Source organism: Chelon labrosus (assembly GCF_963514085.1).
Source record: "Chelon labrosus genome assembly, chromosome: 19".
Taxonomy (NCBI): domain Eukaryota; kingdom Metazoa; phylum Chordata; class Actinopteri; order Mugiliformes; family Mugilidae; genus Chelon; species Chelon labrosus.
In genome coordinates this window covers 14237783-14264267 of record NC_140352.1, presented here as the reverse complement: position 1 = coordinate 14264267, position 26485 = coordinate 14237783, and the positions used below count along the sequence as shown (strand labels likewise).

At 43.3% G+C, this 26485-nt stretch overlaps 2 protein-coding genes and 1 long non-coding RNA gene across 4 annotated transcripts in view; 1 reads left to right on the top strand and 2 right to left on the bottom strand.

Moving 5' to 3' along the window:
• The window catches only part of LOC311504341, a 55166-nt gene extending 43347 nt beyond the window's left edge, over positions 1-11819 (top strand). The window contains exon 3 of the long non-coding RNA XR_014699620.1: positions 11786-11819. This is a non-coding gene — a long non-coding RNA (uncharacterized lncRNA). The remainder of the gene's footprint in view (positions 1-11785) is intronic.
• On the bottom strand, positions 4505-7549 carry LOC311504697 (WAP, Kazal, immunoglobulin, Kunitz and NTR domain-containing protein 2-like). Its single transcript, XM_084567932.1, has 2 exons — positions 6803-7549; positions 4505-6681 (listed from the first exon to the last, which is right to left on the bottom strand). The coding sequence occupies exons 1-2, from the start codon at positions 6986-6988 to the stop codon at positions 5131-5133; spliced, it is 1737 nt and encodes a 578-aa protein (XP_084424058.1). The 5' UTR covers positions 6989-7549; the 3' UTR covers positions 4505-5130.
• Positions 11820-13629: 1810 nt separating the features above from the next.
• abcc3 (ATP-binding cassette, sub-family C (CFTR/MRP), member 3) overlaps positions 13630-26485 on the bottom strand; it is a 53622-nt gene continuing 40766 nt past the window's right edge. The window contains exons 23-31 of one of the 2 annotated variants that reach the window (XM_084567989.1): positions 26013-26323; positions 21188-21387; positions 19717-19843; positions 18287-18388; positions 17614-17760; positions 17377-17535; positions 16171-16337; positions 15879-16073; positions 13630-15022 (exon numbers count right to left, since the gene is read on the bottom strand). In XM_084567989.1, coding sequence (XP_084424115.1) covers positions 14911-15022; positions 15879-16073; positions 16171-16337; positions 17377-17535; positions 17614-17760; positions 18287-18388; positions 19717-19843; positions 21188-21387; positions 26013-26323 — 1520 coding nt within the window. In that variant the 3' untranslated portion in view covers positions 13630-14910. Of the gene's footprint in view, positions 15023-15878; positions 16074-16170; positions 16338-17376; positions 17536-17613; positions 17761-18286; positions 18389-19716; positions 19844-21187; positions 21388-23505; positions 23820-26012; positions 26324-26485 lie in introns of both variants that reach the window. The other variant, XM_084567988.1, reaches the window with a different exon arrangement.

Genomic DNA, 26485 nt, shown 5'->3' with positions numbered 1-26485 from the left:
CCCACTGTGGTGGGTGCAGTGGACAGGGGTCAGCATGGACACCGTGACTGGTCTGCAGCTACACGGCCCCATAGAAAACAAACTGTGATCCACTCTGTGTTCTGACTCCTTTCTACCGGAACCAGCGTTAACATCATTTAATTTCAGCTCCAGTAGCTCGCTGTTGGAACGAACCACACGAGCCATTTCCTCTGCTTGTAACACATCAACTCTTCACTTATTGTCTAACATATTCCTACCACTGACAGGAGACATGATAATGAGATAATGAGCGTTATTCACTTCACGTGTGAGTGGTCTTAATGTTATGCCTGATCGATGCATACTGAACATGGGCTTAAAGACCGTAATTACATCCCAACTGGAGGAAATATGTAGGAATTACAACCATATTTATACACAGTATTTTTCTGGGGCTCAAAAGTGATCGGACAGTTGCTGTTTCAAGGAAAGGTAAACAGTCTGGAGGAATTTCCATGTGCTTTCAAAGGAGCTCTCAATGCAGGCGAAACCAAGCCCACAAAGACAAAACAAATCCACCAGAGACATAGCAGGAACATTGGGAATGATCAGATCAAACAGTTCAGTACATTCTGGGGGAAAAAGAACCTTACCGTTGAGCTCAGCAGCATAAAAAGGGCAAGATGGATGACCTCAGAAAAAAACCTGTCACAGGATCCAGACAGGTGAGGAACTCTCCCTAGGAGGTAGGTGTTTCATTCTCCAAATCAGCTAGAAAGAGAAGAGAGCAAATACAGACGGATCAACGCTAAATGCAAACAATTCATAAGCCTCAAGAAAAGGAAGACCAGACGGGACCTTGTCAAAAACAAAACACAAAAAACATACTCTTTGGGGATATCCAGAAGTTCCAGACTACCTGCAGTCGCTGTCTGCAAAGGATTCTGGACAAACCACTGCAGTTGCAAACACCTTTACAGTTACAGTTCATGGTTTCAGCTGTTTTTTTTTTTAATTTTTTTTTTTAATTTTAGATAATCATAACCATGTATCCCTGCCACTTCCCTGCTTGGTGCTTTAAATAAATGTTTCCCTTTATACGCCCAAATTTTTACTCTAATAACATTTTTACAGCAGGACTTGACTCTAACAGTGTTTTTACGGACATAAACACTCCCTTCAACGCTGATAAATACTGAACATCCGCTTCCTGCAAAGAAATAATTACAAAACTAACCCGTATACAGCCATTTTAATAAAACAATATGTGTTGTTTAAGTTACAGAAAAACTTAAAATACGTTTAAATGTTTTAAACTACAAATCCGAGCAGCAGATCTGATGTAGATGTAGATGAGCCCCAGTCAACACCAGAGGATGCTGTGGCTCATTCAGCACGGAACGACATAGGCTGCACTGCAGGACCGGAGCCGTTCACAGCACAGCTACACAAACCAGACAACCAACAAGTCCCTGTGATACATTTACTCTTTTGTATAGTTGTAAAAATCATATGGAAAGAATTGGATTTGATTAGTAGGTAACTCTAATTTGTGCCGACCTGGAATCAGTCAATAACATGCCAGCAATGACTCGCTAAAACAACTGAAGGAAGAGTGTTAAAGAAATAATGTGAGCTTGTCTTTACTGTAACATAATGTTAAGTTGATATATAGTATCAAGCTTGCATTAGCTCATCTAGATAATTCTTTGGCTTTAATTAGAATCAAATAAATCTGTTTGTGCATAATGTCCGACCTTAGTCGAGTGATTTAATGTGACTTTATCTTTTCCTGGCTTTCACTTGATGATTCACTGATTGCCTTTTCAGAGTCTGTCACATCTGACAAAAAAAAAAGAAAAGAGCATCTGGGGTTAGAGGGGCCTTGTTCATGACCACATCTGTGTGCTGTTGATTCTGGGATGTGACAGCATTTCTCGGTCATTTTCCATCCAGAGATTTGAGCCGTCATCCTCAGACCAGCTACCACCTACCAGCTTCAAACCCTTTCGGCTGCGGCTGCCACAGGATGATATACTGCCATGGGAGCCTGCTCATCTCCAGTCAATGCGTGTGAGTGGCTACTGTATCTTTTCAATAGACGTTCCAAATGATATGGCCATAACAGATGCAGGTCATGAATCAAAGGTCTTAAACCTCCCGGCGAGCTGATGCGTTCCACAGGTGCTACCGTCCAATCTCCTCTGGATACACAACATGGATTCGCCACATGCTCTACTGCCACTGGCTCTGCTGTCCAATCCGCTCCTTCTGTGCCCTCGCTCCCTGGCGCAGGTCTCCATCTGAGCCTCGCACGGACCACACCGACTATTCCGGCCTCGCGTGAACCGAGCCCGTGAACGCAACGACCCCGTCAAGTCAACAAAGCCTGGGAGAAAGGGGAAGAAAAAAAAAAGAAATGCGAAAATGCTGCACAGCATATCAAAGCATAACTCCTGCACCCTTGTAGTTGGCCCAGCTCAAATTAGAAAAGCATAAAACGTCTGCGAGCGCCTGAAAAAAAATAGGGATCACACATGTTTCAAATATGCTGAAATTTAATTGATAATAAATGGTGCCTTTTGTGGACCCCATGCCGCGCGCTGAAGTGATTAAAATGTTTTTTTAATGGACATAGGTTGGAAAATCAGAGAAGAAGAAAAATAATTGATGGCATTTGTGGTTGTTTTGAGGTGCTTTCAGTTTGCTAGCTGAACTAATCCCCTCAGCTGAACTGCTGGGCGTACCTGTGAGCGCTTGGCCTCGATCCAAGAGACACGAGAGGACAGCGGTGAGCACGTACGGCTGATGAGGAAATAAAAGATTATAACCAGCCCTGAATAATAGTGCGTCGGATGCCACCAGAACGGCTCTACTTGAAGCCGAAGGTGGCAAACTGGGACCACCTCACCAACCTTCTCATTTGGGACATACTCTGACCCTGGGCTAGGGCCAGCGCTAGGGTTAGGGTTAGGGCTAGGATTAGGGTTAGGTCCAGGGCCAGGGTTAGGGTTGCATCTAATTTAAGTGTGTCTAACCAACTGTTCACTGCTAATCTAATAAAGAGGTGTGCCGTTATGCCATGAATTACTCATTTAACATCTTAAACAGGACCACTTTGGTCAAAGAAAATGTATTGGCACTGTTTTTGTCAGTATGCCTCTAGGACTTCTTCAAATCTTCTAGATAGACACGCAGACACCCAGATGGCGGCTGCAAAGACGCCCTAGATACAGATCAGGGATCATTGACACAGAAATGACATTGAACAAATGAGGAGCTGGGGGCTGAGGTGGGTTGCAAAGGATCTTTTGCGGAGGAAATGGCAAGTGTAACATGAACTGTATGAGATTTGATGGATGCTTTAGCTGAGCTGTCAGCTGATGCAGCCGGACTTGTGAGCGGGGCTTGACCCTGAGCTAACGCCATGGCAGATTTGTCAGTTTAAATGATAGTGTTGCTGTTGACTTCCTTAACTTTGAATATATTGTGCGATTCAAGGCACAATTCAAGTGGCATCAAGAAAGTCGGTTTTCCAGACATTGCTTCTGCACAAATCCAAACAGCGGTCTCAAAATGCTCGAGATCGAACCTGTTGTTTCACCTCCTCCTCTCTCACCCCATTTCTCTTTCATTTATCTTCTAATATTTATGATATATTACCGTATGCATTACCCCAACTCCTCCCGCATCTACCAGCGTCTATCTCTAAAAGCACTTACCCCTCCACCCCCACTCATGGGCAAGAAACACCGCTAAGAAACAGATTATACACAGACAGCTGTGTGTTCTATGGAAGCCCATCCCTGCCAAGAAAAACAATATGAAAAAGTACACATGATAAAATAAATAAATACCTAAGCTGAGGAGGGCTTGTTTTGCTGACATGACCTGCGTTTATATCACTTTGTAACGTAATCCAAGGTGCTGCAGATCTAATATTCTCCTGCTCCAGAGCCTCAACAGCTGCTCGAGTGCAGGTCTCATCTCCCTGGTGGTTTCGCCAGTAAAGAAATCCCTACATGGGCTGATCAGCCGCCTCCTTCGCATCTACTGGATGGGAGAAACAGAATCTCATCTGGGAAGAAGAACACCCTCGTCGAGGCCCACCTAGGCCTGTTCCCCCGTAACCCAGAGATGCCTGCTGGCACGGCATGAAACACATAACTCTTGTATGCCTGTGCATCTGAGGTTTACAGCTTGGGCTCCTTACCCAATTAGGCTGGACCATGGAGGCAAAGCAAAATAGTGTGAAGTTTTTACAATGCCACAGGGGTCTGGAGAATGCATAGACTCTTTTTTTTTGGGGAGGTTTTTAGGGACGGGTTGGGGCATGGGGAGCTGGGGATGCGTTATTCCCCTGTCTCTTTTATCACAGCCTGTCAGAGGAGCCACACAGGTACGGAAAGCAGCTGCTCTCTGTTATCCAGCAGGTACAAAGACACCAAACAAAAAACAAAGGGAGACAGAAGAAAAACCCCAAAAAACTTTATTTTCTGCACACACACTGAATTATACAAAATTCCCCTTTATCTCAGGGAGGATGTGAGGTACAAAAAGAAAGCTTACTTGATAATAAATACCCAAGAAATAAGAGGAAGTAGATAAAAAAAAATAAAAAATGACTGAAAATATAGCTGTTAAAAATATATTACAACTTATTCATATGGGTGTCATACTGGATGTGCAACTCACTCCAAATGTACTGGTTTGACATATAGAGCAAAGATATGAAGTATATAAAGTCAGCATCAGGTGGAAACACTATCAAAAGACAGATATGTACATGAATATCGAACTCTGTCGTGTCTGTTTTGTCTTTTCTTTTTTTTTTTTTTGACTAAGCCTGCAAGCTCCATTTCTGCTGGAGGCAGGACAGGGCATGAGGGGAGACGGAGTCTGGAGGATTAAGGTAACTGGACGATCATGATGGATGTCCACATACATGGTATTTCAATCAACAAACCACAACAAAAAGGCTCCATAGGAAAATATACAAAATGTCATGTGACACAGTTTCTTATTGGGAACTAAAACTAAACAAACTTTCAAAAACAGAAAGACACCAATAAATGTAGCAAGAACAGGTCAAAACGTTACTGATAACAGTTTGTTGCAGTCAAGTCAGGGTTCTTAGCTAAACTTTATGTACAGGTGAGAGCACTAACCCTACTGAGGGCTGTTTGTGATCGCTTTGAGAATGTCACATGTGTTCTTAGAGATGACCTCTTTCAGCTTCCGTACCCGGCGAGGACTGGAGGCGCCCACGTAGCTCTCTGGCTGCAGGACGGCCATGCCGTCGTTGACGTTGCCCATGATGATGACCTGGCCCTCTGCGGCAGCGCCCGTGATGTTTGGACAGGGGCAGTTCCAGTCCATGTTTAGGAAAGTGACCTCAAGAGGCTCCTTCCCGAAGAAGCGGAGACCCATCTTCTCGTCTTTGAGGATCTCTTCCACAGTCACCAGGGCGTGACCCGAGTCCTTCTCCTCCGTCAGCTCCGTCATGCGGCCCAAGATGACAAAGTCGCTCCGGCAGAAGCTTGTCACTATCTTACCTCTTGGTTTGCAGGCCTTGCAGTGGTGGTTTTTGGGGTAGGGGCACATCTCCTCGCATGCTTCTTTAGATTCGAAGTTGTTGTCATTGCCCTCGCAGCCTCCGTAGATAAAGGACTGACACTGCCGCAGGGTGCTGCTGTAAGCCCACCGGGGCTCGTACGCCTTACAAGGGCCCTGCAGGCTGGGGAGCCCACAGGGGCCCGACAGCTCCGGACCGCAGCACTGCATGCACTCCTCATATCTCTCAAACACCTTCCCGGGCTGCTGGCTGCCGTGGTGGCTGTGGCAGTGGGTGAAGGAGAAGCAGTTGTTTGTCTTGGACTCGTAGTACCAGCTGACTTTCTCCAGCTCGCTCCCACAATCCTCTGGGCTGTCGGGGGGTTTCACGCACTCTTCAGGCAGGCAGCGGGTCAGGTTCTTGGGCTCGGGGGTTCTCAGCACCTCTGTGGGCATCACAGTGAGCGGGTGGCTGGCCTGCACTGATCCGGACGGGTTCCGAGCTGTGCAGGTGTAGATACCTGAATCGTGCGGCTGGGCATTGTAGATGACCAGCTGACCGAGGTTTGTGACGACCATGTTCCCCAGCACATTGTTGGGCCTCATGACAACCCTCTCTACGCCATCCGGCAGCTGCTTCTCCCAGGTGACCTCAGGCTGGGGGCGACCGATGACGTCACACACAAAGCTGGCTGTTTCGCCCACATTTACAGCCTGGTGAGTGGGGCTGCTGACCACCACGGGTGGCTGAGGCTCGGTGGGAGGCGGGATGGTGGCCTGAAGGGGAGCAGTGGTAGGGCGAAGAGTGGTCGCCTGGGGCAGCGGCGGGCTCGTGTTGGGCCAGGTGAGGTGGAAGCGGCACGTGACGACAGAGAGGGTGATTCCCTTGGAGCACGCCTCAGCATCCATGTAGCACTTGTTGTAGTAGGTCATGCCGTCGGAGGCGCAGGTGAAGTGCGGCTCCCGCTCGCAGCGGTCCCGGCATTTGCACACCGGCTGGCCATCCCAGATGTCACACTCAGACCCCTGCTGGGTGCACATAAAACTGGCACAAGTTGCCTCCTTGGGCATCCCCACGGGGCCCTTCTTTCCGTCCACATAACGGGCTGCCACACAACTCCGATTCCCACAAACATTTTGGCAGCACTTCTCAAAGGACTCACACTCCTGTAGGAGGAGAGAGGACAAATTACAGAAGCAGCGATGAAGTAGAATATAAGCCAGAAACAGAATGAAACAGTTAAAACATGTAAATTCAATTTCCAAACTGCAAAATTATTCTAATTACCTGATCAGATTCACACTCTCTTGTACAGGTGCTCATGGCATCCACCCACAGGTTGGGGTTCATGTCATTGGGGCAAATGCCCGCATGTGAATAGGTGATGTGAGGCAAAGCTCCGACCTGGAGCTCCATCCACACTGACACACACGCCAGGAACCAGATCCAGCGTGGAAACAGCATCCACCACATCTCCAGAGCTGAACGCAACTCAACGAGTGATTAAGATAAAAATAAAAAAAGATATATATGGATATATATATATATATTTCTACTAAATCAGAGTTTTTTTTTAAATAAAGGTTGGTGGAAAAAAGAGCGAAAAAAATAGAAACGCGTCACACGTGCCCTGAGCCTGCGAGTCAGCCTGATGTGTGTCAGCTCCAGTTGAGTTGCAGCGATGATGCTCTATTTATACCGTTTAAAAAAAAAAAGGGCTCGACGAGTAAGTAAACGTTGGAAGAAGCTTTTTTAAAAAGTCAGAGCAAAGCTTTGGGCTGGAGCTGGCGGGGCACCTGCCTGTTAAAAGGATTGCTGGTAACCCCGTTTAACCCTTTGCGGGCTCTACAGGCGCCACGGCGCACCGCGCGCAAAGACGCACGGAGAGGAACGTCTCAAACTAGTTGCTTTGAAAACAATGGGATTATTTATTATTTAACGACTGCAAAACAATTAAAACCACATGTTCGGTTAACACATAGTCAGATTGTTTGAGTTAGTGTGCTTAGTGTTTTACAGTTGAAATAAGAAGTGATGCTGTGCGCACGTTGGAGATGGGCGACACTATAAGGTTGTTTTACTCCACGTTTGAAAGAACATAACGTTTTCAGAATATAACTTAATTTTAAAGGAGTGCTCATAAAATATACAACTTATTTAAATAAATAATAATATTAAACACTTACAGGAAACTTTAAATTTGCATTTAAACGTTTATACGACGAAATGCTCATGGGAAATGTATTTTATTTACTTTTATTTTCACGATAAAAACTATAAGACAATATTTTGTACTTAAGAATAATTCAAAAATAATACTGGGACAGTGTTAATAGTGGTTGGTAAAAGTTCACATTTCTAAATCAATGAACAGGGGACAACTGTAACTTTAGTGATAAACAATAATAAGATGATTTTCTCACAGGTTTGACAGGTTAATACAGTTTTTAATCTCCAACACTTTAGAGAATAATTATAATCCAAGTCAATCCTATATGTAGACACCTTATTTTAAAATCAACATGCAGAAACTTTGACTGAGCTGATGCCTATTCAGAAATGACTTCACGGTAATAGACTTTTTGAACTGTGTGAAATGGGCTGAATTTCTGACTGAAATCCCAAATTAGCTCACAGGAAAGTTAAATAGTACAATTTTAAAGAAAGAAAAAATACACGTCTGTAACATTTGAATAAAATCCATGCACATTACAGTTCTAACTCTCCGAACACATGTGGCCAGTGATACGTGACTGCTCTTGCACAACTATTTCTGTTTTCTCACCAACATTCACCAGCCGGCGTTCTGTATACAGCATGTCTTTGTACACAGGATTAGTTGTGTACTGTACATGCACTTTGTGTGGATTTGTGGAAATTTAGAGACTCATTCCCAAGACCTACGAATTCCAGAAAAAGAAAACAGTCTACGGCTGCTGCAAATAAAGCCAATAGGATATCATGCTGACAAGAAAAAGGCTACACAACACTACAATTAAGCCTTTTTCATTTTATTTATTTATGAGTTTGGCTTTTCATCCAAGACTTAAAATAGTAGACATGTCTCTAGCTTTTAATGCGCCCCTTTACAAATCTGACTCGTCTGCCAGCAGAGGTGAGATGAGGACAGTACAACTGAAAAAAAAAACAAAAAAACTTTGAGGATCAGGTGATGTGCGCCACAGTGGGGGAATGAGATGGCGCAGCATTAAATGAATGAAGTTGTTATTGTAATTTGCACTGCTCATTCCTTTCCTGTGTAAACTACTTGGATGCTTCCTCCACGGTTCAGCCGGGGACAGGGGAGCTATTAGACCACTTTCCAGTGCAATAACAGTGGACTCACGCTGTGTCAAAGTGTGTGAACGGGAGATTGTTTGTTCTTGATGCAGACGTGGTGACTTTTGTGAATAAGTGTGTGCGCTGCATGACAAGCAAATAAAAAAGGCCTTGTTTATGGGGGCTTCGAGAGCTGCAGGTCTGAATCCTGTAAGAAGGATTATATTTGCCCTGTTTCTCCACTAATGACAAACAACTGCATATCCTGAACGTATGATTAACCGACAGCTAGAACTATTTAACGCGTGTGTGTACGTGTGGAGGGGAGTTCACATTTCTGCACAATATGCAAAAGTCTAATAATAGTTTACAAAGTTATCATTAGGATCACAACGTGCACAAAAATCATCTTACCAGAGTCTGAGCCTGTCATTTACAAATGAAGCGTTTCATGTGGAGGCGGAATTAATAAACTCCTGTCAAACTGAGTGAGGATGGATTCAGCTCGGGGCTACGAACACATAGGAAATGATAGGCCTATCCTGTGGAATCAGGTACAAGCCCCTAGGAGCTGCGAAAAGTACAAAATCACCGAATGGCACCGCTTCAGGAGAGAGGTTATTTGAGGATTCAAGCTTTGATAAAACAGTTTCCTGGAAAATGAAACCTGGAGAGTTTAGGTGACATAGAAAATCACTATATTTCACTTTTCCGCACTTGGATCTTCAGCTTCATGTGTGCAATTAAAGCAGTTGCTGTACAAGGTGTGCTTTTGGAGTACTACCATTAGTTTAATTTTATTCAAACTAAAAATACTCAATAAAATACACTGAATTGGAAAAGACACATTAAGCAAACATCCTGAAGCAGGATGAAAACAAATCGACAGTCATGAAAACCATTCTGTTAGACAGCACATACGCTGCCTTCAAATGGACTGCACGGGCTGTATATAAAGATGGATGAATCCTCACTGATGTCACCATGGGATTACTGAAGAGAGCAGGGAGGTATTTAGATCTGCGTATATCCATGAGAGTGACTGGGGCACCGAAACGCAGCCTCTAAATAACGCATTATCTGCCTATTATCTGCTATGGTTCGTCCACAACCTCAGAGTCGGAAAAATATTCAGCCATGTTGCAAAAAAACTAACAGTAGCAAATTATAGGTAAACAAGCCGACCGTCGCCTGTGCGCGCCGCGCTCAGACAAGACATCATCCAGGTCAGATACATCATCCGGGGTCTGTAGGTCAATCTACAGACCCAGGATGATGATAAAAGCTAACTCCGGACTCAACGGGGAATAGCACTAGCATACGATAACAAAATATTGGTGAAATGAACGAGTTTCACGGCAGATAATGCGTTATTTAGAGGCTGCGTTTCGGTGCCCCAGTCACTCACACTATATGGATATACGCAGATCTAATTATCTCCCGAAGGAATACGAATTACACAAAAGTTATATGGGTGAGTAAACGACCGGATTTTATGCCAGAAATAAGGTCCGGGTTGAAAAAAACAGTAGTTCCCCTTTAATCATGTTGATCGGTCGGTGTAAAGTTTATTCATTCTAGGCGATCATTGTGAAAATACTAGGCAACTGCTGATGCCTTGACTGCTTATATTTGTGTCGTGTCAGAATACAATTACCAAGAAAAAATGTACTTACCAAAAAATTATCTTCCAGTGTCCATGGCACATATGTCCTGCATGAAAAGAAATACATCTTAATACCAGCAGGTAGCAGTAGTGTGTAGTTCAAAAGTAGAACCTGGAAGAGCTACTATAAGCTTGGAGGCTAGGGAACAGAGGAAGAGCTAGCCAACTAATGAGTGAATAACGTAATGTAAGAGATGCAAATCTTCCTCAGACACATTATACAATTATGAAGAAAACTCCATATAACTTTGGTGTCATTCGGATGATATTTAGATCCACGTATATCCATATAGTGGGAGTGACTGGGGCACCGAAACGCAGGCTCTAAATAACGCATTATCTGCTGCGAAACTCTTTCATTTCACCAATATTTTATTATTATACACTTGTGCGATTCCCCGTTGAGTCCGGAGTTACCTGTTATCATCAGCCGGGGTCTGTAGATTGACCTACTAACCTCTGACCCGGATGATGTCATCTCTTAACCCCAGCGCGCACCCGCTCGGCTTGATTGACGACTTTGTTTATGATGGACGTGATTACTGTTTCAAGCCAGAGTATACGGATGAGGAGCTTGTTGAAAGGAGGATGCGGAGGCAGAGAGAGGAACAGCTGGCCAAAGAACAACAAACCGCTGCACGTCCGTGAATAGATAACAGGTAACTCCAGACTCAGCGGGGAATAGCACTAGCGTATCACAACAGATAAAGCGTTACTTAGAGGGTGCGTTTCGTTGCCCCAGTCACTCCCACTGTATGGATATACATGGATCTAAATATTCTCCGAACGACTCCAAATGACACCAAAGTTATATGGGTGAGTAAACGATCACATTTTATGCCAGACATAAGGTCCAGGTTGTAAAAAACGGTAATTCCCCTTTAATGAAACACAAACACCAGTGAGTTTAGCGGAAGTGTGAACGGGTCGTAGATAATACGGCTCCACTCTCTAATAGTACTGTTCGGACTCTGGCTCCAAACCATAAACTGCATAAATATTTTAAGATTAAGATTAAGATTAAGTGTCTATCGGCCAAGTATACTTGTGTATACAAGGAATTTGGTCTCTGCATTTATCCCATCCGTGAATTAGTGAACACAAAGCACACAGTGAGGTGAAGCACACACTAACCCGGACCAGTGAGCTGCCATGCTACAGCGGCGCTCGGGGAGCAGTGAGGGGTTAGGTGCCTTGCTCAAGGGCACTTCAGCCGCTTTCTACCGGTCGGGGGTTCGAACCGGCAACCCTCCGGTCACAAGCCCAAAGCGCTAACCAGTAGGCCACGGCTGCATGGGCAATGTGTCTCCACTTCCGGGTAACAGGCAGCGCCATCTTGCGAGTTTGGAGCCAGAGTCTGCGCAGTACGGTCCGAGAGTGGAGCCCAAGCCCCATCCACTAACATGGAGGAGGTGGAGCTTACGACCTATACTGTGGCCAGTCACCAGGGGGAGCTGTACTTGCTTTGGCTTCACTTTTGAGGAGCAGTCCCGCTGTCCATCTTTTTACAGTCTATGCTCTAAACTCACAAGATGGCACCACCCGTATCCCTGGGATGCTAACGCCAGTTTGATCAATGGGAGGAAGTGGAGAGGCGTCGTCCATTTTTTTACAGTCTATGACTTGACCCAAAAAAGGTCACAGTTTGTGAAATCGAATCTTTCCACTTTCAAGGTAGTGAGCACCACAAGAGGGCGCTCCGTTTATGCCAAGGTTAGCAAACAGCCCACTATTGTTAACTTCATACAATACAATTAATACATTTAATCAATTATTAAAGTGCTACCTTCTTTTTTTTTTCTACGCAGAGCAAGCTAGTAATTGTTCTTCTTCATATTCTCATTTCTCACTGAACTCTCCACAAGAAAGGTAAAAACAGAACTTTTCAAACTGTTAAATTATCCCTTTAACTTTTTAGTCAACCATGGGTGGCCCGGATATAGCAAAAGAACATTCCAATCACTTTGGTATTCAGAGACAAACCGTAACATTGAGCAACACTCCCGAATAAAACTCCCTGAATTGAGTGTCGAAAGAAAAACAAGGAGCTTTTTTGCTTCGTTAATTCTCCAACAAAGTGGCATCCAATCTTCCTCTCAAGTCAAGGCAAGGCAAGTCAGCAGACAGCCAGAGCCAGACCTCCCTGCCATTACATGGTACACTTTTGCCCATAGGCAGTGACATTACCGACAAAGCTGGCAGCTGAGCTCTCATTCATCCCGGGCCATCAGCATCTGTCAGTCATGGCATGTCGGAGACAAAGAGGGGGTGTCTGCACAATCGGTAATTTGGGAAAAAAAATATTGAGAAACGTTAACCACAGCGTGTGTGTGTGTGTGTGTGTGTGTGGAGCAAGAGAGATCTTGCTGAAAGGGATCTGAGGCTGAACTTATTCGACCTGTCTGTGTGTTTCTCAAATCAGCTCCGAGAGCAGGCAGCTAAAAAGTCTGAATGAGACACGTCCTCCCAAAAAAAAATAAACTAAATCACAGAATTAAACCAAGCAAACTAGAAAAAAACACTATTTAGTCAAGTGTTTGACATTAGAAACGCGTGTCTGACCTTATTTAGTGAGTGAAAGATCAAGTATGACTGTATTACTGCAAATTGTAGTACCAAGAAAAACAAGTTTAGACGGACTCACTTGCCTGTTCATTGGCACACTAGTGAATATGAATGCACTCTAATATAACAGTCTTGGATTAATCCTCTTTTAGATCTGTTCTAAAGTTTAGTTTATATTAAAACAGCATCAGGAAGGTGGTAATTGCACTGGATGATCATTTTGGAGGATGTACTTTGTGGTGCTGTTAAACTGGATTGAATTAAACAAGTGTTTCTGTTATTTAGCCTAGCACGCTGACTAGAATGGGGTTGTCAAAAAATAAAAAACATGTCTTGGTACAACACAATACAATATAGTAATATAATACAGATTTAGTGCAGGACTGGTCCATTAGAATGCATTGGCCTGTGAGCGGCTTGTGTGTTATTTGCCATTTAGCTGTGAGCACCCTCTAGTGGATGACTGAAGTCATTACATGCATATTTACATTTTCAGATTGTAAAAAACATTGTCAGGTCATGTCACTCTGTACTCAAAAACAACCCCAGCAACATGACTCATGAGAAATGTGATATTGCTGTACCTGAAAAAATAATATGAAAAAATACCCGCAACGTGGATTACGGGATAAACTGCAACCAGGACAGAGAGCTTAGACACCTGATCTCAATGAGCTATTTTCAAAGGAGTAACCTCACTTCTGCTCCGTAGAATAAATCTTCACATGATGCAAGCAACGTGATTAAACGTGCAATTGGCTGCATTCATGTTGAATCATTCAAAACGTAAGAGATCTAATAATAATTGAAGTCTCACTTGGTAGAAAAGCTGCATATAAGCTAGGAGCGTGGCCGTTGAGCCACCAGTTAGCAGTTAAATCTGAATAAAATAACAGAATATAAACACAAGTATAAACGGTGGAGCTAATTTACAGGCTTGTTAATGAGTTTGAATGTTAAAGTGTACTTACCGTGACTACGAGGCCTGTAGTTTAGACATTAGGGTAACTTAGCATTGGAATAACAGGTTATTATTTAGACCTGAGCTCCTAGAGAGCCACAGAACATCTATTACTGAAGTCAGAGATGTAGGTATGTCACATGTAGACATCTCCATGCATGTTAATGGTAATCCATTATTCAAGACAGTACACCAACACATTGTTCTTCCTTTTTTTTTTTCTTTTTTAATAAAGGCATTATCATATTTCATATTTTGGTGGTACACAATTCAAGTCTTTATAGATTTGGTTCACAGAAGAATCACATATTTAACTGAGCAAACTTCCCTAGATGAGACAACTGTTTAAAAAGTAGCTTAAATAATGGTACAGTACAAAAAGTGTAGTTCTTTCTTTCTTATGAGGAAGGTACAGTGGCACAATATTCTTCTTTGTAGAAAAAATAAAATAAAAAAGTTCCTCCTTTTCTTTTTTCTCCATTGTTTTGCAGCAGACAGCGGATTAAAAAAATTATACATTCACTGGCTTTCTTTATCCCACTGGCAGAAGGCACTAAAGGGCAGACTTGGATCAAGCAGCATGTGCACATATGGCTTTTTGTTTCCTATATAGATACCAAACAGTTGGATTAAGAGAGCCCTGCAGGACAACACAGTCAGTGCCAGAAACGTCAAAGAGAAGAGCGTGTAAATGTCCTGATGTGGCCTCTGACAAACTCTTTGGAACTGCTGATTGACCCAAGTCTGCAAAGGAGTTCATGCTTCATTTAAAACGAGCAGTAAGTGCCCCGATAAATACCAAGTGCACATAAAAAAGTACTCTTCAGTTCCACTGCAAAAATTTAAAAAGCACACGGCCAGACTGACGGGAACTGAGATGATCCTCCACCCTGGGTTTTATGACCGCGGGACAAAAACGCAGTTCTACTGTGTCAGTCCTGCGTCTTTAGCCATGCCGTAGAAGATTCCTCTCTTTGACATGAGGTTTGCAGGAGTATCAAACTCTGCTATCTGTCCCTTGTCCAACACCAGCACTCTGCAAGAAGAGAGAAAAGGATGACTCCTTTGCAAAGCATACACAACTTTAAATACAAAACACAAACACATAGCCATTACAGGAACAATCCGGTAACCATAATGACTGTAAGTGTAGGGTTGCCAAAGCACGCTCTGCAGGGTTTACATGGTAGGAGAAACTCTTATTCTAGAGTTTCACACAGAAAAGAAAAGATACTTATGTAATTTAATAGTCTGCAAAGCCTTGATAAAGGCCATTGTACTTCAGTATTTAGTACGTTGGCCTCTATAATCAGAGTAATGTCTCTGCTGTAACTACACACAGTCTCGATTCCGTTTATTCTTGTGTACATGTATTTATTAGTTTAGTTAGAAGGCGTTTAACAGCTCTCCCTATTGATAAACAGCACTTACAAGAAGTTGGCCTTTTTTTCGCCGGTCCATGATTCATAACAGCAGCTGTGTGCTCTACGCTCTCACATGCTGGCAAAACAGTGAACAAGCCGCCTCTTTGTTCTGTGATCATTTGACGTGCCCCCATGCTTTCAAAGCAAATTGCAGCGTAGAATGAAGGAGGCAAAACGCACAGACCCCCTCCTATTGTGGTCTGAGTGATTATATCTCAGTGTGTCCTAAATGCGCCTGGTGTGTTCACACCTGTACTTGCTGCTCACTTGTGGATGGATCACCCACGATGCATGTTAGTAGGAGGCGTGAAACAGAGCCTTGGCCACGTAGGGCCACAAGGTTTGAACGCAACAAGCCACATGTGATTTCCAATATCCAATCTACTCGACTAGTGTGATTGATCTGTTCTGCCTAGTTCACCTACCAGCAGTACAAAGTAGTATGGTGGACTATGCAGTGTATCTAACCTTGTATAATCCATGATTGTGTTGAGCCTGTGTGCGATGGTGAAGACGGTGCAGTCTTCAAACTGAGTCCTTATGGTGGACTGGATGAGATCATCCGTCTCCAGGTCAATAGCAGCAGTAGCTTCATCCAGGATGAGGATCCTCGTCTTCCTCAGGAGAGCTCGAGCCAAACACACCAGCTGCCTCTGGCCCACGCTGTAGGCACAACAGCACAAGAACCAACATTTAGACAGAGAGAGAGAGAGAGAGCCAGGGTTGTGGTTCGCCTCGTTTCTTTTTCCTCTGGACATACCTGAGGTTCTCTCCTCCCTCCGAACACTCCAGCTCCAGTTTTGCCGTCTGGTTGCTGACAAACTTGTGGAGGTGAGAGTGTTCCAGGGCTTTCCACAACTCTTCGTCATTGTACTTCTCAAAGGGGTCCAGGTTCATCCTCAGTGTCCCAGAGAACAGGACTGGCTCCTAAGGCAGAGACAGTGAGTTAAGGAAGCTCAAAGAAAAACAAATAAGCCCCTGACTTTTGTCAATAAATAAATCAATAAATCTGATGATTATTATATTATAGTTTACCTTTTTACAGGCGAGCTGCCCCCATTGCTTCCAGGCTTTGTGCTAAGCTAAGCTAACTATCTGCTGCTATCAGGAGATCCTATTAAGGAGGAACTACTGTTTTTTACAACCTGGACCTTATTTCTGGCATAAAATACGATCGTTTACTCACCCACGTAACTTTGCCGTCAGATATTTAGAGCCGCGTATATCCATATAGTGGGAGTGAATGGGGCACCGAAACACAGCCTCTAAATAACGCATTATCTGCCACGAAACTCGTTAATTTCACCAATATTTTGTTATGATACACTAGTACTGTTCGCTGTTGAGTCCAGAGTTACCTGTTATCATCATCTGGGGTCTGTAGATTGACCTACTAACCTCTGACCTGGATGATGTCATCTCCCCGCGCGGCTTGTTTACCTGTAGTTTGCTACTGCTAGTTTTTTGCAACATGGCTAAATATTTTTCCGATTCTGAGATTGTGGATGACGACTTTGTTTATGATGGACTTCCTTACCGTTTCGAGCCAGAGTATACAGATGAGGAGCTTGTTGAAAGGAGGACGCGGAGGCAGAGAGAGGAACAGCTGGCCAAAGAACAACAAACCGCTGCACGTCCGCGAACAGATAACAGGTAACTCCGTACTCAACGGGGAATAGCACTAGCGTATCATCACAAAATATTGGTAAAATGAACAAGTTTCGCGGCAGATAATGTGTTATTTAGAGGCTGCGTTTCGGTGCCCCAGTCACTCCCACTATATGGATGTACGCGGATGTAAATATCTCCCGAAGGACTACAAATTACACAAAGGTTATATGGGTGAGTAAACAACCGTATTTTACGCCAAAAATAAGGTCCAGGTTGTAAAAAACAGTAGTTCCCCTTTAAAGATCTGGGCTTCAGGCATTCAAACCATTTTTGTGTGACTGTGAGAGTTGTGTACCTGTGGAATGATGGTGAGTTTGGACCTCAGGTCGTGCAGGCCTATCTCAGATATCTTCACCTCATCGATGGTGATCTCTCCTCCTGCAGCTTCCAGCAATCTGAAGAGGCAGAGCGTCATGGAGGACTTGCCGGCCCCTGTACGCCCCACAATGCCAATCTGTACAGAAACACATGAAGAGCTGTCACAGGAACCCTTCTGACTGATCAGAAATCAGTCGGTCACACCGTCGCCCACCTTCTCTCCTCCCTTCACACTCAGAGAGATGTTCCTCAGGACGAGGTCCAGTCCCTCTCGGTACCGAACGCTGTAGTCGTTGAACTTCACATTCCCGCCCATGGGCCATTCAGGAGGGGGCTTCTTGTCCTCCACCTCCCAGGGGGCCTGTGAACACAAACAGGTTTTCTGACTAGGAAAACTTTCTGAACAACTCATTATCCTGCGTGGCGTTTAGCAGAACTGGTTTGTTTATCACTCTAACAACTTGGAGAGCTCACTCAGAGCTGCCAAACATTTATTTTACCTCTGGGAAGCAACGGACGAACCAAACAAAGGCTTTCACTAACAGCTATACCAGTTCCCGTATAAAAGGGGTACATTGTGTGATGCCTGCTGAAAAAGCACACTGTGTACAGTACAAATGCCCTTTTTGTCTTATGTAACAGAGGGGGGCTTGCTGGCACCATCTAATCTAACATTTCTGGATCTGGTTATAGTTTATAGGTCTTGGAAGTGTGTGATTTGAGCAGCGGGGCAGTTTTTTGGAATGTGGGTAAATTCCTGCATGTTAAGTGCAACACAAAGCCAACACTGCTTTAAAAGCAAACACATGCAACATCCAGACTCTGTGGAATATGAATACTGGATGCATCGTGTGTGTGTGTACGCTCACACATGCCACACAACATACCTCTGTCTTGGTCTCAGAGTACTCCTTCACTCTCTCCACTGCTACTATGTTGCTCTCCAGATCTGAAGTCATCCGCACCATCCAGTTCAGAGACATGGTCACCTGTTAAAAAATACTGTCTTTAAAGCGCTACTTAAAAGCTCAGTTAGGGGTTTTACAGTAACACAAGGCAAGTATATTTGTATAGCACCTTTCATACCAGATACCATCGCAATATAAACCAATCAGGCTTAACATTATGACCACCTTCCTAATATTGTGTAGGTCTCCCTTGTGCCTCTAAAACAGTTGTGACTCATCAGGACATGAGCCTTCTGAGGGTGTCCTGTGGTGTCTGCAGACAGAATGTTGTTAGTGGGGGCCTTTGGGTCCTATGGGTTGAGGGGAGGGACCTCTGTGGATCATCCCACAGATACTTGATCAGTTTGGGATCTAGTGAATTTGGAGGCCAGGTCAACACCTTGTGCTGTTCTTCATGTCTTCTGAGTTGTTCCTAAACCGTTTTTTGTGTGTGTGTGTCTGTGTCAGGCTGCATCCTGCTGGGGATGGCTGCTGCCATCAAGGAGTGTCATTGCTATGGGGTGGGGGTGCCTGGTCTGGTCTAGGTGGGTGCTACATGTCTAAGTAACATCCACATGAATGCCAGGTCCAAACGTTATTCAAGTTATTTACTTCTCCTGTCAGTGGTCATAATGTTATGCCTGATCCGGTGCTTTAAGACAGAAAAAGCATATTATTACAGAAAACAAAAAATAAGTTTTTATTTTATATACTAGTGAAAAACTAGTAGGTACTACTGGGGTGTGTCGGTAGCTCAGCCACCAAAATGAACTTACCGGTTTCTATTAAAAATATACAGACATGTTGAATCATGCGACAGTATAGTGGAAACGGTAGCGAGCTGAGGAGTCTAAACAATTACTGGCTAATTATTGTCTAAAAGCAATGGAAATACTAACAGATACTTTTAGATAACTCTTTTATCCATTGAGATAAGAGTAACAGTTAAACAGTTAAACTAGTGAGCTAAAAATGAGTCAAAATGTAGATCAGTGGTGGAAAGGCTGAAAGTAATGAGCACACGTCATTAGTTACTGGGATGATAATGGACTATGGGTTTATCAGAGGTTTTGTTGCTGAAAATAGATACCAGCTGTTGGAAACAAGGTTGAAGGGGCCAGAGTTTGTGGCTGTAAAACCAAAACAACGAGTTAAAAGAGGCTAAAAAACATACTTGATCCACTGCTAGTAGAAAAACAACAACTGGTGCGGCTTTAACGGAGAAATATTTAGGTGGCAGTTGTAACTTTAAAGTATGTACTGATGCTGATAACACTGCTACTGGATTTAATCTGTAAATATTAACCATGGCCCATACTGCCCTGCTGTATGTTAATAATCATATTACAGCTGTTAGTTTATAGCAGCACCTGTAGAGCGTAGGACACGGACAGACCCACGAGGCCGGGGTTCAGGGTCGCCTTCCCGGTCACAGCAAACACGGCAGCAAACAACACAATGCAGTTCCCAATGAACTCGATACGCACTCCCAGCCACCTGTATGACACCAAGGTTACAGTTAAAAAGAAGTCTACGACTCATCAGACTCTGATGTAAATACGTAAAGTATTCATTTATCGGTAGTGTTTTCAAAATAAAAGAATGATTATTTTTCCTGTTAACTGTTCTTATTCTCAGTTACTCTAAGACATCATTACAACACATTTAGCTTTGTGAGTATAGTCTGTGGTTAAGTGACTGCAGTGAAATGTGTCAACGCTGTGCTCCAGTGTTGAAATCTTTCTTTTCTGCGGCTTCTCTCATCCTCTGTGTTCAGCCACAGGGTCACAGAGGACTGGTAAGACAGTCAATATGGAAGCGATGGAGCTTGCTTGATTTTGTTTTTGTCCTTCCTCTGATAATAAGATGGTGATGGAGGTTTGTTTGGTTCTGCTATTCAGGACAGGATAAACACTACTTTTTATTTATTTTAATTGGACATGAGACAGATAACAACACCACATTGCCAGTGGAACGTAATCACTGAACCTTTTCACTAGTTTCTACTTAGCAGCCAGTTAGCTTAGCTTAGCTTAGCATAAATGCATAAACATATAGAGATTTGCTCAGCTCTGTCTAAAAGTCACAAAATCTCCCAAACAGTAATCTGTAAGACTGTATGTGAACGTAACATTTTTGAGTGTGACTATCACTTCCATGTATCATAGAACACGTACACCTCAATAAATACATCATTTCTGAATTTAAATAGCGTCTTGGTTATGATTTGCATGGAATAACTTCCTCCTTGGCAAATTAAATATCAACAGGCAAATTAGTCAGTCAAACGGAGCCTTTATGTCTGAACGATTACTTATAGGAGCACAATGCTTTTAAGACTGAAATGCACAATCACTTCAACATTGTTTTTCAATTTAAACTGTGTATGAAACACACATATCGAGTACAGGTGATTTAAAGTTACATTTAAATCAACAGGATTTCAATTACGGCATGCGTAGGTGTTGGTTTGTCATTTGTCATTATTGGAGTGTATTTGAATTTTGGACTATTTCATGGACAAATTAAGACATCACATGACGTCCCTATAGGTATAACAACATAGTTTGCTGCATTCTGCATTGTCTTTTTAAGAATTAATGGATTTATTTAGAATAGAAGCAGCAGATTAACCACTTATAAATAATGATCATTAGCTGGAGCCGTAATGCTGACACGGTCTTTACACAGTATCGCTCCAAGTCTTGATCAAGCAGCATGAGCACAGAGGATCTTAAACATCTCGTCCGTGACTCCACTGGCTGAGTACAGAGGGATGAAAGAAACCTTCTCAACCAAACTGGATCACAGAGTTGATGATCCGAGACAGGAGACACCTACCTGTTGGACACTATACCCGGGTAGTAACTCTTTTGGTTCTCATCCACTTTCATATCACTCATCAGAACAAAGGCAGAGTGTCTGCCATAGGCTCGGATTACACTACAGCCAGTGACGGTCTCAGAGAAATGGGAGTAAATGGGAGAGCGGCTGACCGACTCCAGGCGCTTTAGCTGCCGAGACGTAGCAACGTAAAATCTCTACAGGCGTCGAGGGGGGAGAGAAACAAACACATCGTTACAATTGGACAAGGCTGTGCACATGCTCAGATATTTTCAAAACAGTGAACAAAGGCAAGACACACACACACACCCGCACGCACGCACGCAGAGTCATAAATGAAGCCTGTGTGAACAAAGCACCTGCAGAGCTCATTTGATATTCCAATTTTTCAGATTGTGGATAAGGCGCCAGCTAGAGAAACGCACGCTCGGCGGAGTAACATGTAAATCAGTCGGCGCTTCGCGACTGTTTCACATGCCACGCTGCGTGTAATCAGCTTAATCAAGTCACCAACATAACGCTATAACATTACTGTCCAGGGCTGTGACAGCACTGGATATGATTACCTGCAGATGTTTTTAGTTCCACATAAACAGCCATCCACACCAAATTTATATTCTAATAAAGACAGTTTAGAAGCGACAGGTCTGTTCCCTTAGACCCCACATGTGTCATCGGATTAATGTCATTAGGCGTCAGTCAAACAGAAGTCTCCCAGTACAATATGGTTAAAGACACATGATGCAGCAAAGAGACAGGCCATGCAGGGTGGATGCAATGACAAAGCAGCAGGAGTAACATGAGCTCGTGTTAGTACAGCGGATTTTAGTCGTTTGTAGGTCCAGTCAGCGTCACACAGTGAACACACAGACCCTGCACTGCTTTCTGGTTGATTTCTGACCACCGACTTCACGATCAGCAACCCTCTCAGTTATTTGAAACAAGCTGGATAAATTTATACGAACTGACATGTTAATGCACGTTATCCTGAAATCTTCATCATCAGCGAAGCCCCAAGAAATTACTACAACTTGAGTGATTGATGAGCTGCGTAATCATTTAATTTAATGTCAGTAGCGTCAGAGGAAAGCTAATCTGGTTAGCCAAACAGCTAAATGATTTCATCCCAGACAGCATTAGAAGGATATTAAAATGATTTACAAGTAGCATTAAGAGATGTCCCCGATGTTTATCCTTTAATATGGGTCAACACTGGATCATTTCAAAGCGCACACTTTAATTTTGTAATGATTAAAATTTAACACCTGAGCTGAGATAACCCTGACCACATGTTTTCTCTCCCTTTTTTTTTTGCTTTCCAGAAGACCTTATATCACTATTTTTCCACAGGATGATTAGAAAACCCTGTAATTTAAGCAAATAGGTTAAAATTGGCATGTGTTAAATTTGTTGGAGGGCCCATTTAACCAGTGGTGGGCCCATCTCGAGGTCTACTTCAAGAGTGTGCTGTAACCAGAAGTTAATATTGTCAAATCTACACCCATCAGATTTCTAACCTCAACATGATGCAGTGTTAACACATAAAAGATCCTCAGTTATAAACCTAAATTCAGCAAATCATGAGCAATTTCTTAAAAAATAAATAGTGTTGATCTGGAATCTGCCCTATTATTATTATCATTGTTATTATTAAATATAATAATAATCAATAACCTGAGCCACACTCACACCATGATTAGAAACGGCTGTTCTCCAGCCACCACAGTTCATCTGTTTCTGACAGCTCAACGACTAACAGGTCAGACAAAGCTGCTCCTGCGGCAGAAATACTCTCATTAACTGGATTTAAGTTACTGATTATGTTTATAAGGACTGGATGGACAATAAATAAAAAGAGCTAGCAGAGAAAAGCTAATTCTACGAGTGAGCCATGTTCCCTTTGGCTTAATATTAAAGTACTTATATACACAGGCCTTTGTCTGTGTCTGATATGTGATCACTAAAATTATTTCTGCCTAAAGAGTCGCCCTGCCGCCTAGCACTGATTAAAAATTAAAATTTCCAATAACGGCTCAATCCTAATTAAACGTCTATGTTATGTTACATTTATAAATAGCACAAAGATGATTGCTGTGACCAGCTGAACCATGTGGTGCTGCAAACTACTCCCACAGTCCTAAACTACAAACTGACCACACAGCCACTACAGCCACAGCCGTCTACAACTACTGGACTAGGGCCTACAGAGCTGCAATGATCACTGCTTCAAACGCATGCAACAGTCTACCAGCACGCACACAACACTCAGACATGCATGTTGTATTAATAAGTCAGCAGACTCGCTTCCTATTTACCTGAACCCACCAATAGAACACCATTAACGGGGCTATGACTATGAGGAACATTGGGGTGAGGGCAGAGCATATGAGCAGCACATTCAGTGTGTACCAGAAAGTGCGCATCCATATGTCAATATTTTCTGGGATGAGGGAGTCTATAGCATCCACGTCTTTGCTGAAGCGGTTTAATAACCGCCCAGAGGGGGTGCTCTCGAAGAAGGCCTGCGGAGCTCGCAGGACCCCCTGAAGCATGTTGCGGTGTGTAAGCTTGGCTGCCCGCAGCATACTGTAGGCCCGGCACAACAGGCAGTTAGCCAACAACAGCACACCTGCGAGAAGGGGAGAGGGGAGGGGGTCAAGTATGACAACACAACAACACCTGTGTTAAATGGACCAGGACCAGTGGTTCACAATGAAACAGCAGCTTCCACTGTCAGTGCAGGTGTCGCAGATTTAGCACTGGATTGTGGCTTTTTTTTTAAACAAGACCAAGTTCTCATCTTTCTCCAAGGGACTCCTTTTCCTTTTTATGTTTGCTACCCGCATGGTTTTGACTGCCCGGTAAATCTATACCAGTATACCAGTACCTCTTGTGTGTCACGCACATTTTTCTGAAGGTAGAGGGGAGTGTCAGCACAAATCAGGTTTTGTCCCCCGTGTGTTTCATAACATTAATCCCGCAGAAATCTGAATACAGTCCTCACAGTGATATAACCTGCCTCTAGCTTTTCACCTTTGTGGCCATGTACGTTACCCACTCCTACTTCCTAAACTGCAAAATTGGCAATGGCAATAACAGGAGTAGTTTTAACTGGGATTAACTACAGCGTATCCAACACCAGTGATGTCTTTTTGTGGCTTTTTAAATCTATTGTCTGCACTGGAATACATTTTATGCAGCGTAACATGAATCATAACTCATAACCAGAGGTGGAAAGTAACGAAATACATTTACTCACGTTACAGTATTGAGTAGTTTTTTTGTGTATTTTGTATTTTTCAAGTAGTTTTTAAAATCGGTAATTTAAATTTTACTTGATTACGTTTTGAGTGAAGTATTGTATTTCGCTACATTACAAATCCCATCCGTTACTGAGTAAAAAAAAAAAACGTTGACTAACGAAAACCGAAAAAAAAATCGCGCCCGGAACCACGTAGTGAGTGACGTATGGTCAGCATGTAGGCTACCACTACCAAGCGCCAAGTCTTTCTGTAGGAGATTGAGAACGAGATGGAGGTGGATCAGAAGAGCGACGACGGTTCAGAGACAGTTTGATTGACAGTTGATTATTTGAAAAAGTTTTATGGGATGGTCAGAACTAAAATTGCACATTATCCCTTTCTAAGGGTCTTACATGTCATGTGTGACATGTGTTATGTTGTCATTACATGTGTATACATTTGTATAGATTGTTCTTTAATTAAAAACTAAACAGTTTTGGATGTATGACCCCTTGTCCTATTTTCACTACATGGGAGAGATCCCCCGCCCCGTTCTAGCCTACATGTTTTTTTTTTAAATGTAACTAAGTAACTTTTACTTAAAATACATTTTAAATTAGCTACTTATTACTTTTACTTGAGTAATTTTTCAGATGGGTAATTTCATTTGTACTTGAGTAATATTTCATCCAAGTATTGGTACTTTTACTTGAGTACGATATTTTAGTACTTTTTCCACCTCTGCTCATAACCAACTAAACTAAATCAAAATAAGCAGTGAAGAAAACTGCATTTTAAGACAGTGAATCGGATGTGAATCCCTCACGGGGCATGACCCAAATTCTTATTCAGCTACAGTGTGTTAGGTCAGCTGTGAGTATCCTGGAGGTTTAGAAAAACAAGTGAAACCCAAACCGTGCAAGACACAGATTTTAAAACTAGTCTCATCATTATTTAGTCACAGTTACCTATGAGGACGCCAAGCCAGTGCATTTGAACTGCTTGAACTGAAATGCTCCATGTTTCCAAGTTTACTCACGTACATACGCTGTGTATTACGCAACAGTAGCGACATACCCAGCTCCACACACAATCCCTACGACAAACCAAGTAGATTCAGTTGTATTACCACTGGTCCACCACTAGAGGGAGGTTATAGCTCACAAAAGACTGACTGACACAACCGCCGGTGCTTCCAGGTCTGGATTTACATTGAAGTCAGTTACAGTATATTCTGTGTTTTACCAGGTTGTATCGCTCAGCATGACAGTGTTGTGTGTCTTTGTGTGTGTGTGTGTGTGTGTGGCAGCAGACTGCAGGCAGGACAGGAAGTGCTGCGGAGGAAGCATAGTTAAGTTTTACACTTGGAAAAAGGAGAAAACCAGCAGGAGGGAGTCACTGACTGACAACATCACAGGCTAGGGAGAAACAAAAGCTGGAAGGTTATAAAACCTGCTGCGCCAACGTGCATGCGGCATGCCACTCCAGGAGGAGGAAGAGGAAGAGCCACACATTTGCAAGGAAAAGAGGAACATAGAGCATCACCAGCACCCCTCCCCTTCCCTTCCCTTCCCGAGTACCTGGACAAAGACGTATATCAAAGCCAGGGGCACTATGACAACGGCAAAAATGGGCGTGCTGGTAATGATAACTATCATGGTGGAGAGAGAGACGAAGAAGGTGCCCAGGAACATGAGCACAGTGGCTGGCAGAGCCTCGTCTATGACATAGATGTCCTTGGAGAAGCGGTTGATGATGCGTCCTAAAGGTGTGGTGTCAAAGAAAGACTGGGGCGTGTGAAGTTTGTTGATGAGCAGGTTATGGTGCAGCTTCTTGGCTGCACCGATGTTCCCCATGGCTAGTGTGAAGGAAGAGATCATGACCAGGATACCTGGGATTGGGTTAGACCACAGGAGTAGAGGGAAAAGACATTGGAGAGGGAAGTTTTATTTTAGAACGAGAATGCAGTGGAATTAATAGCTGACAAAGGCAGCATCTGTCCTGAGAATGAAGAAGTCAAGACAACAGTTATCATCCGCAGCCTCCATGCATT

What these genes read in the sequence shown, in the direction of transcription:
- LOC311504697 (XM_084567932.1), bottom strand. Translation starts at nt 6,988, where the DNA reads ATGTGGTGGATGCTGTTTCCACGCTGGATCTGGTTCCTGGCGTGTGTG. An exon ending in GAGAGTGTGAATCTGATCAG is followed by an intron (nt 6,682 to 6,802) that starts GTAATTAGAATA and finishes CTCCTCCTACAG; the next exon opens with GAGTGTGAGTCCTTTGAGAA.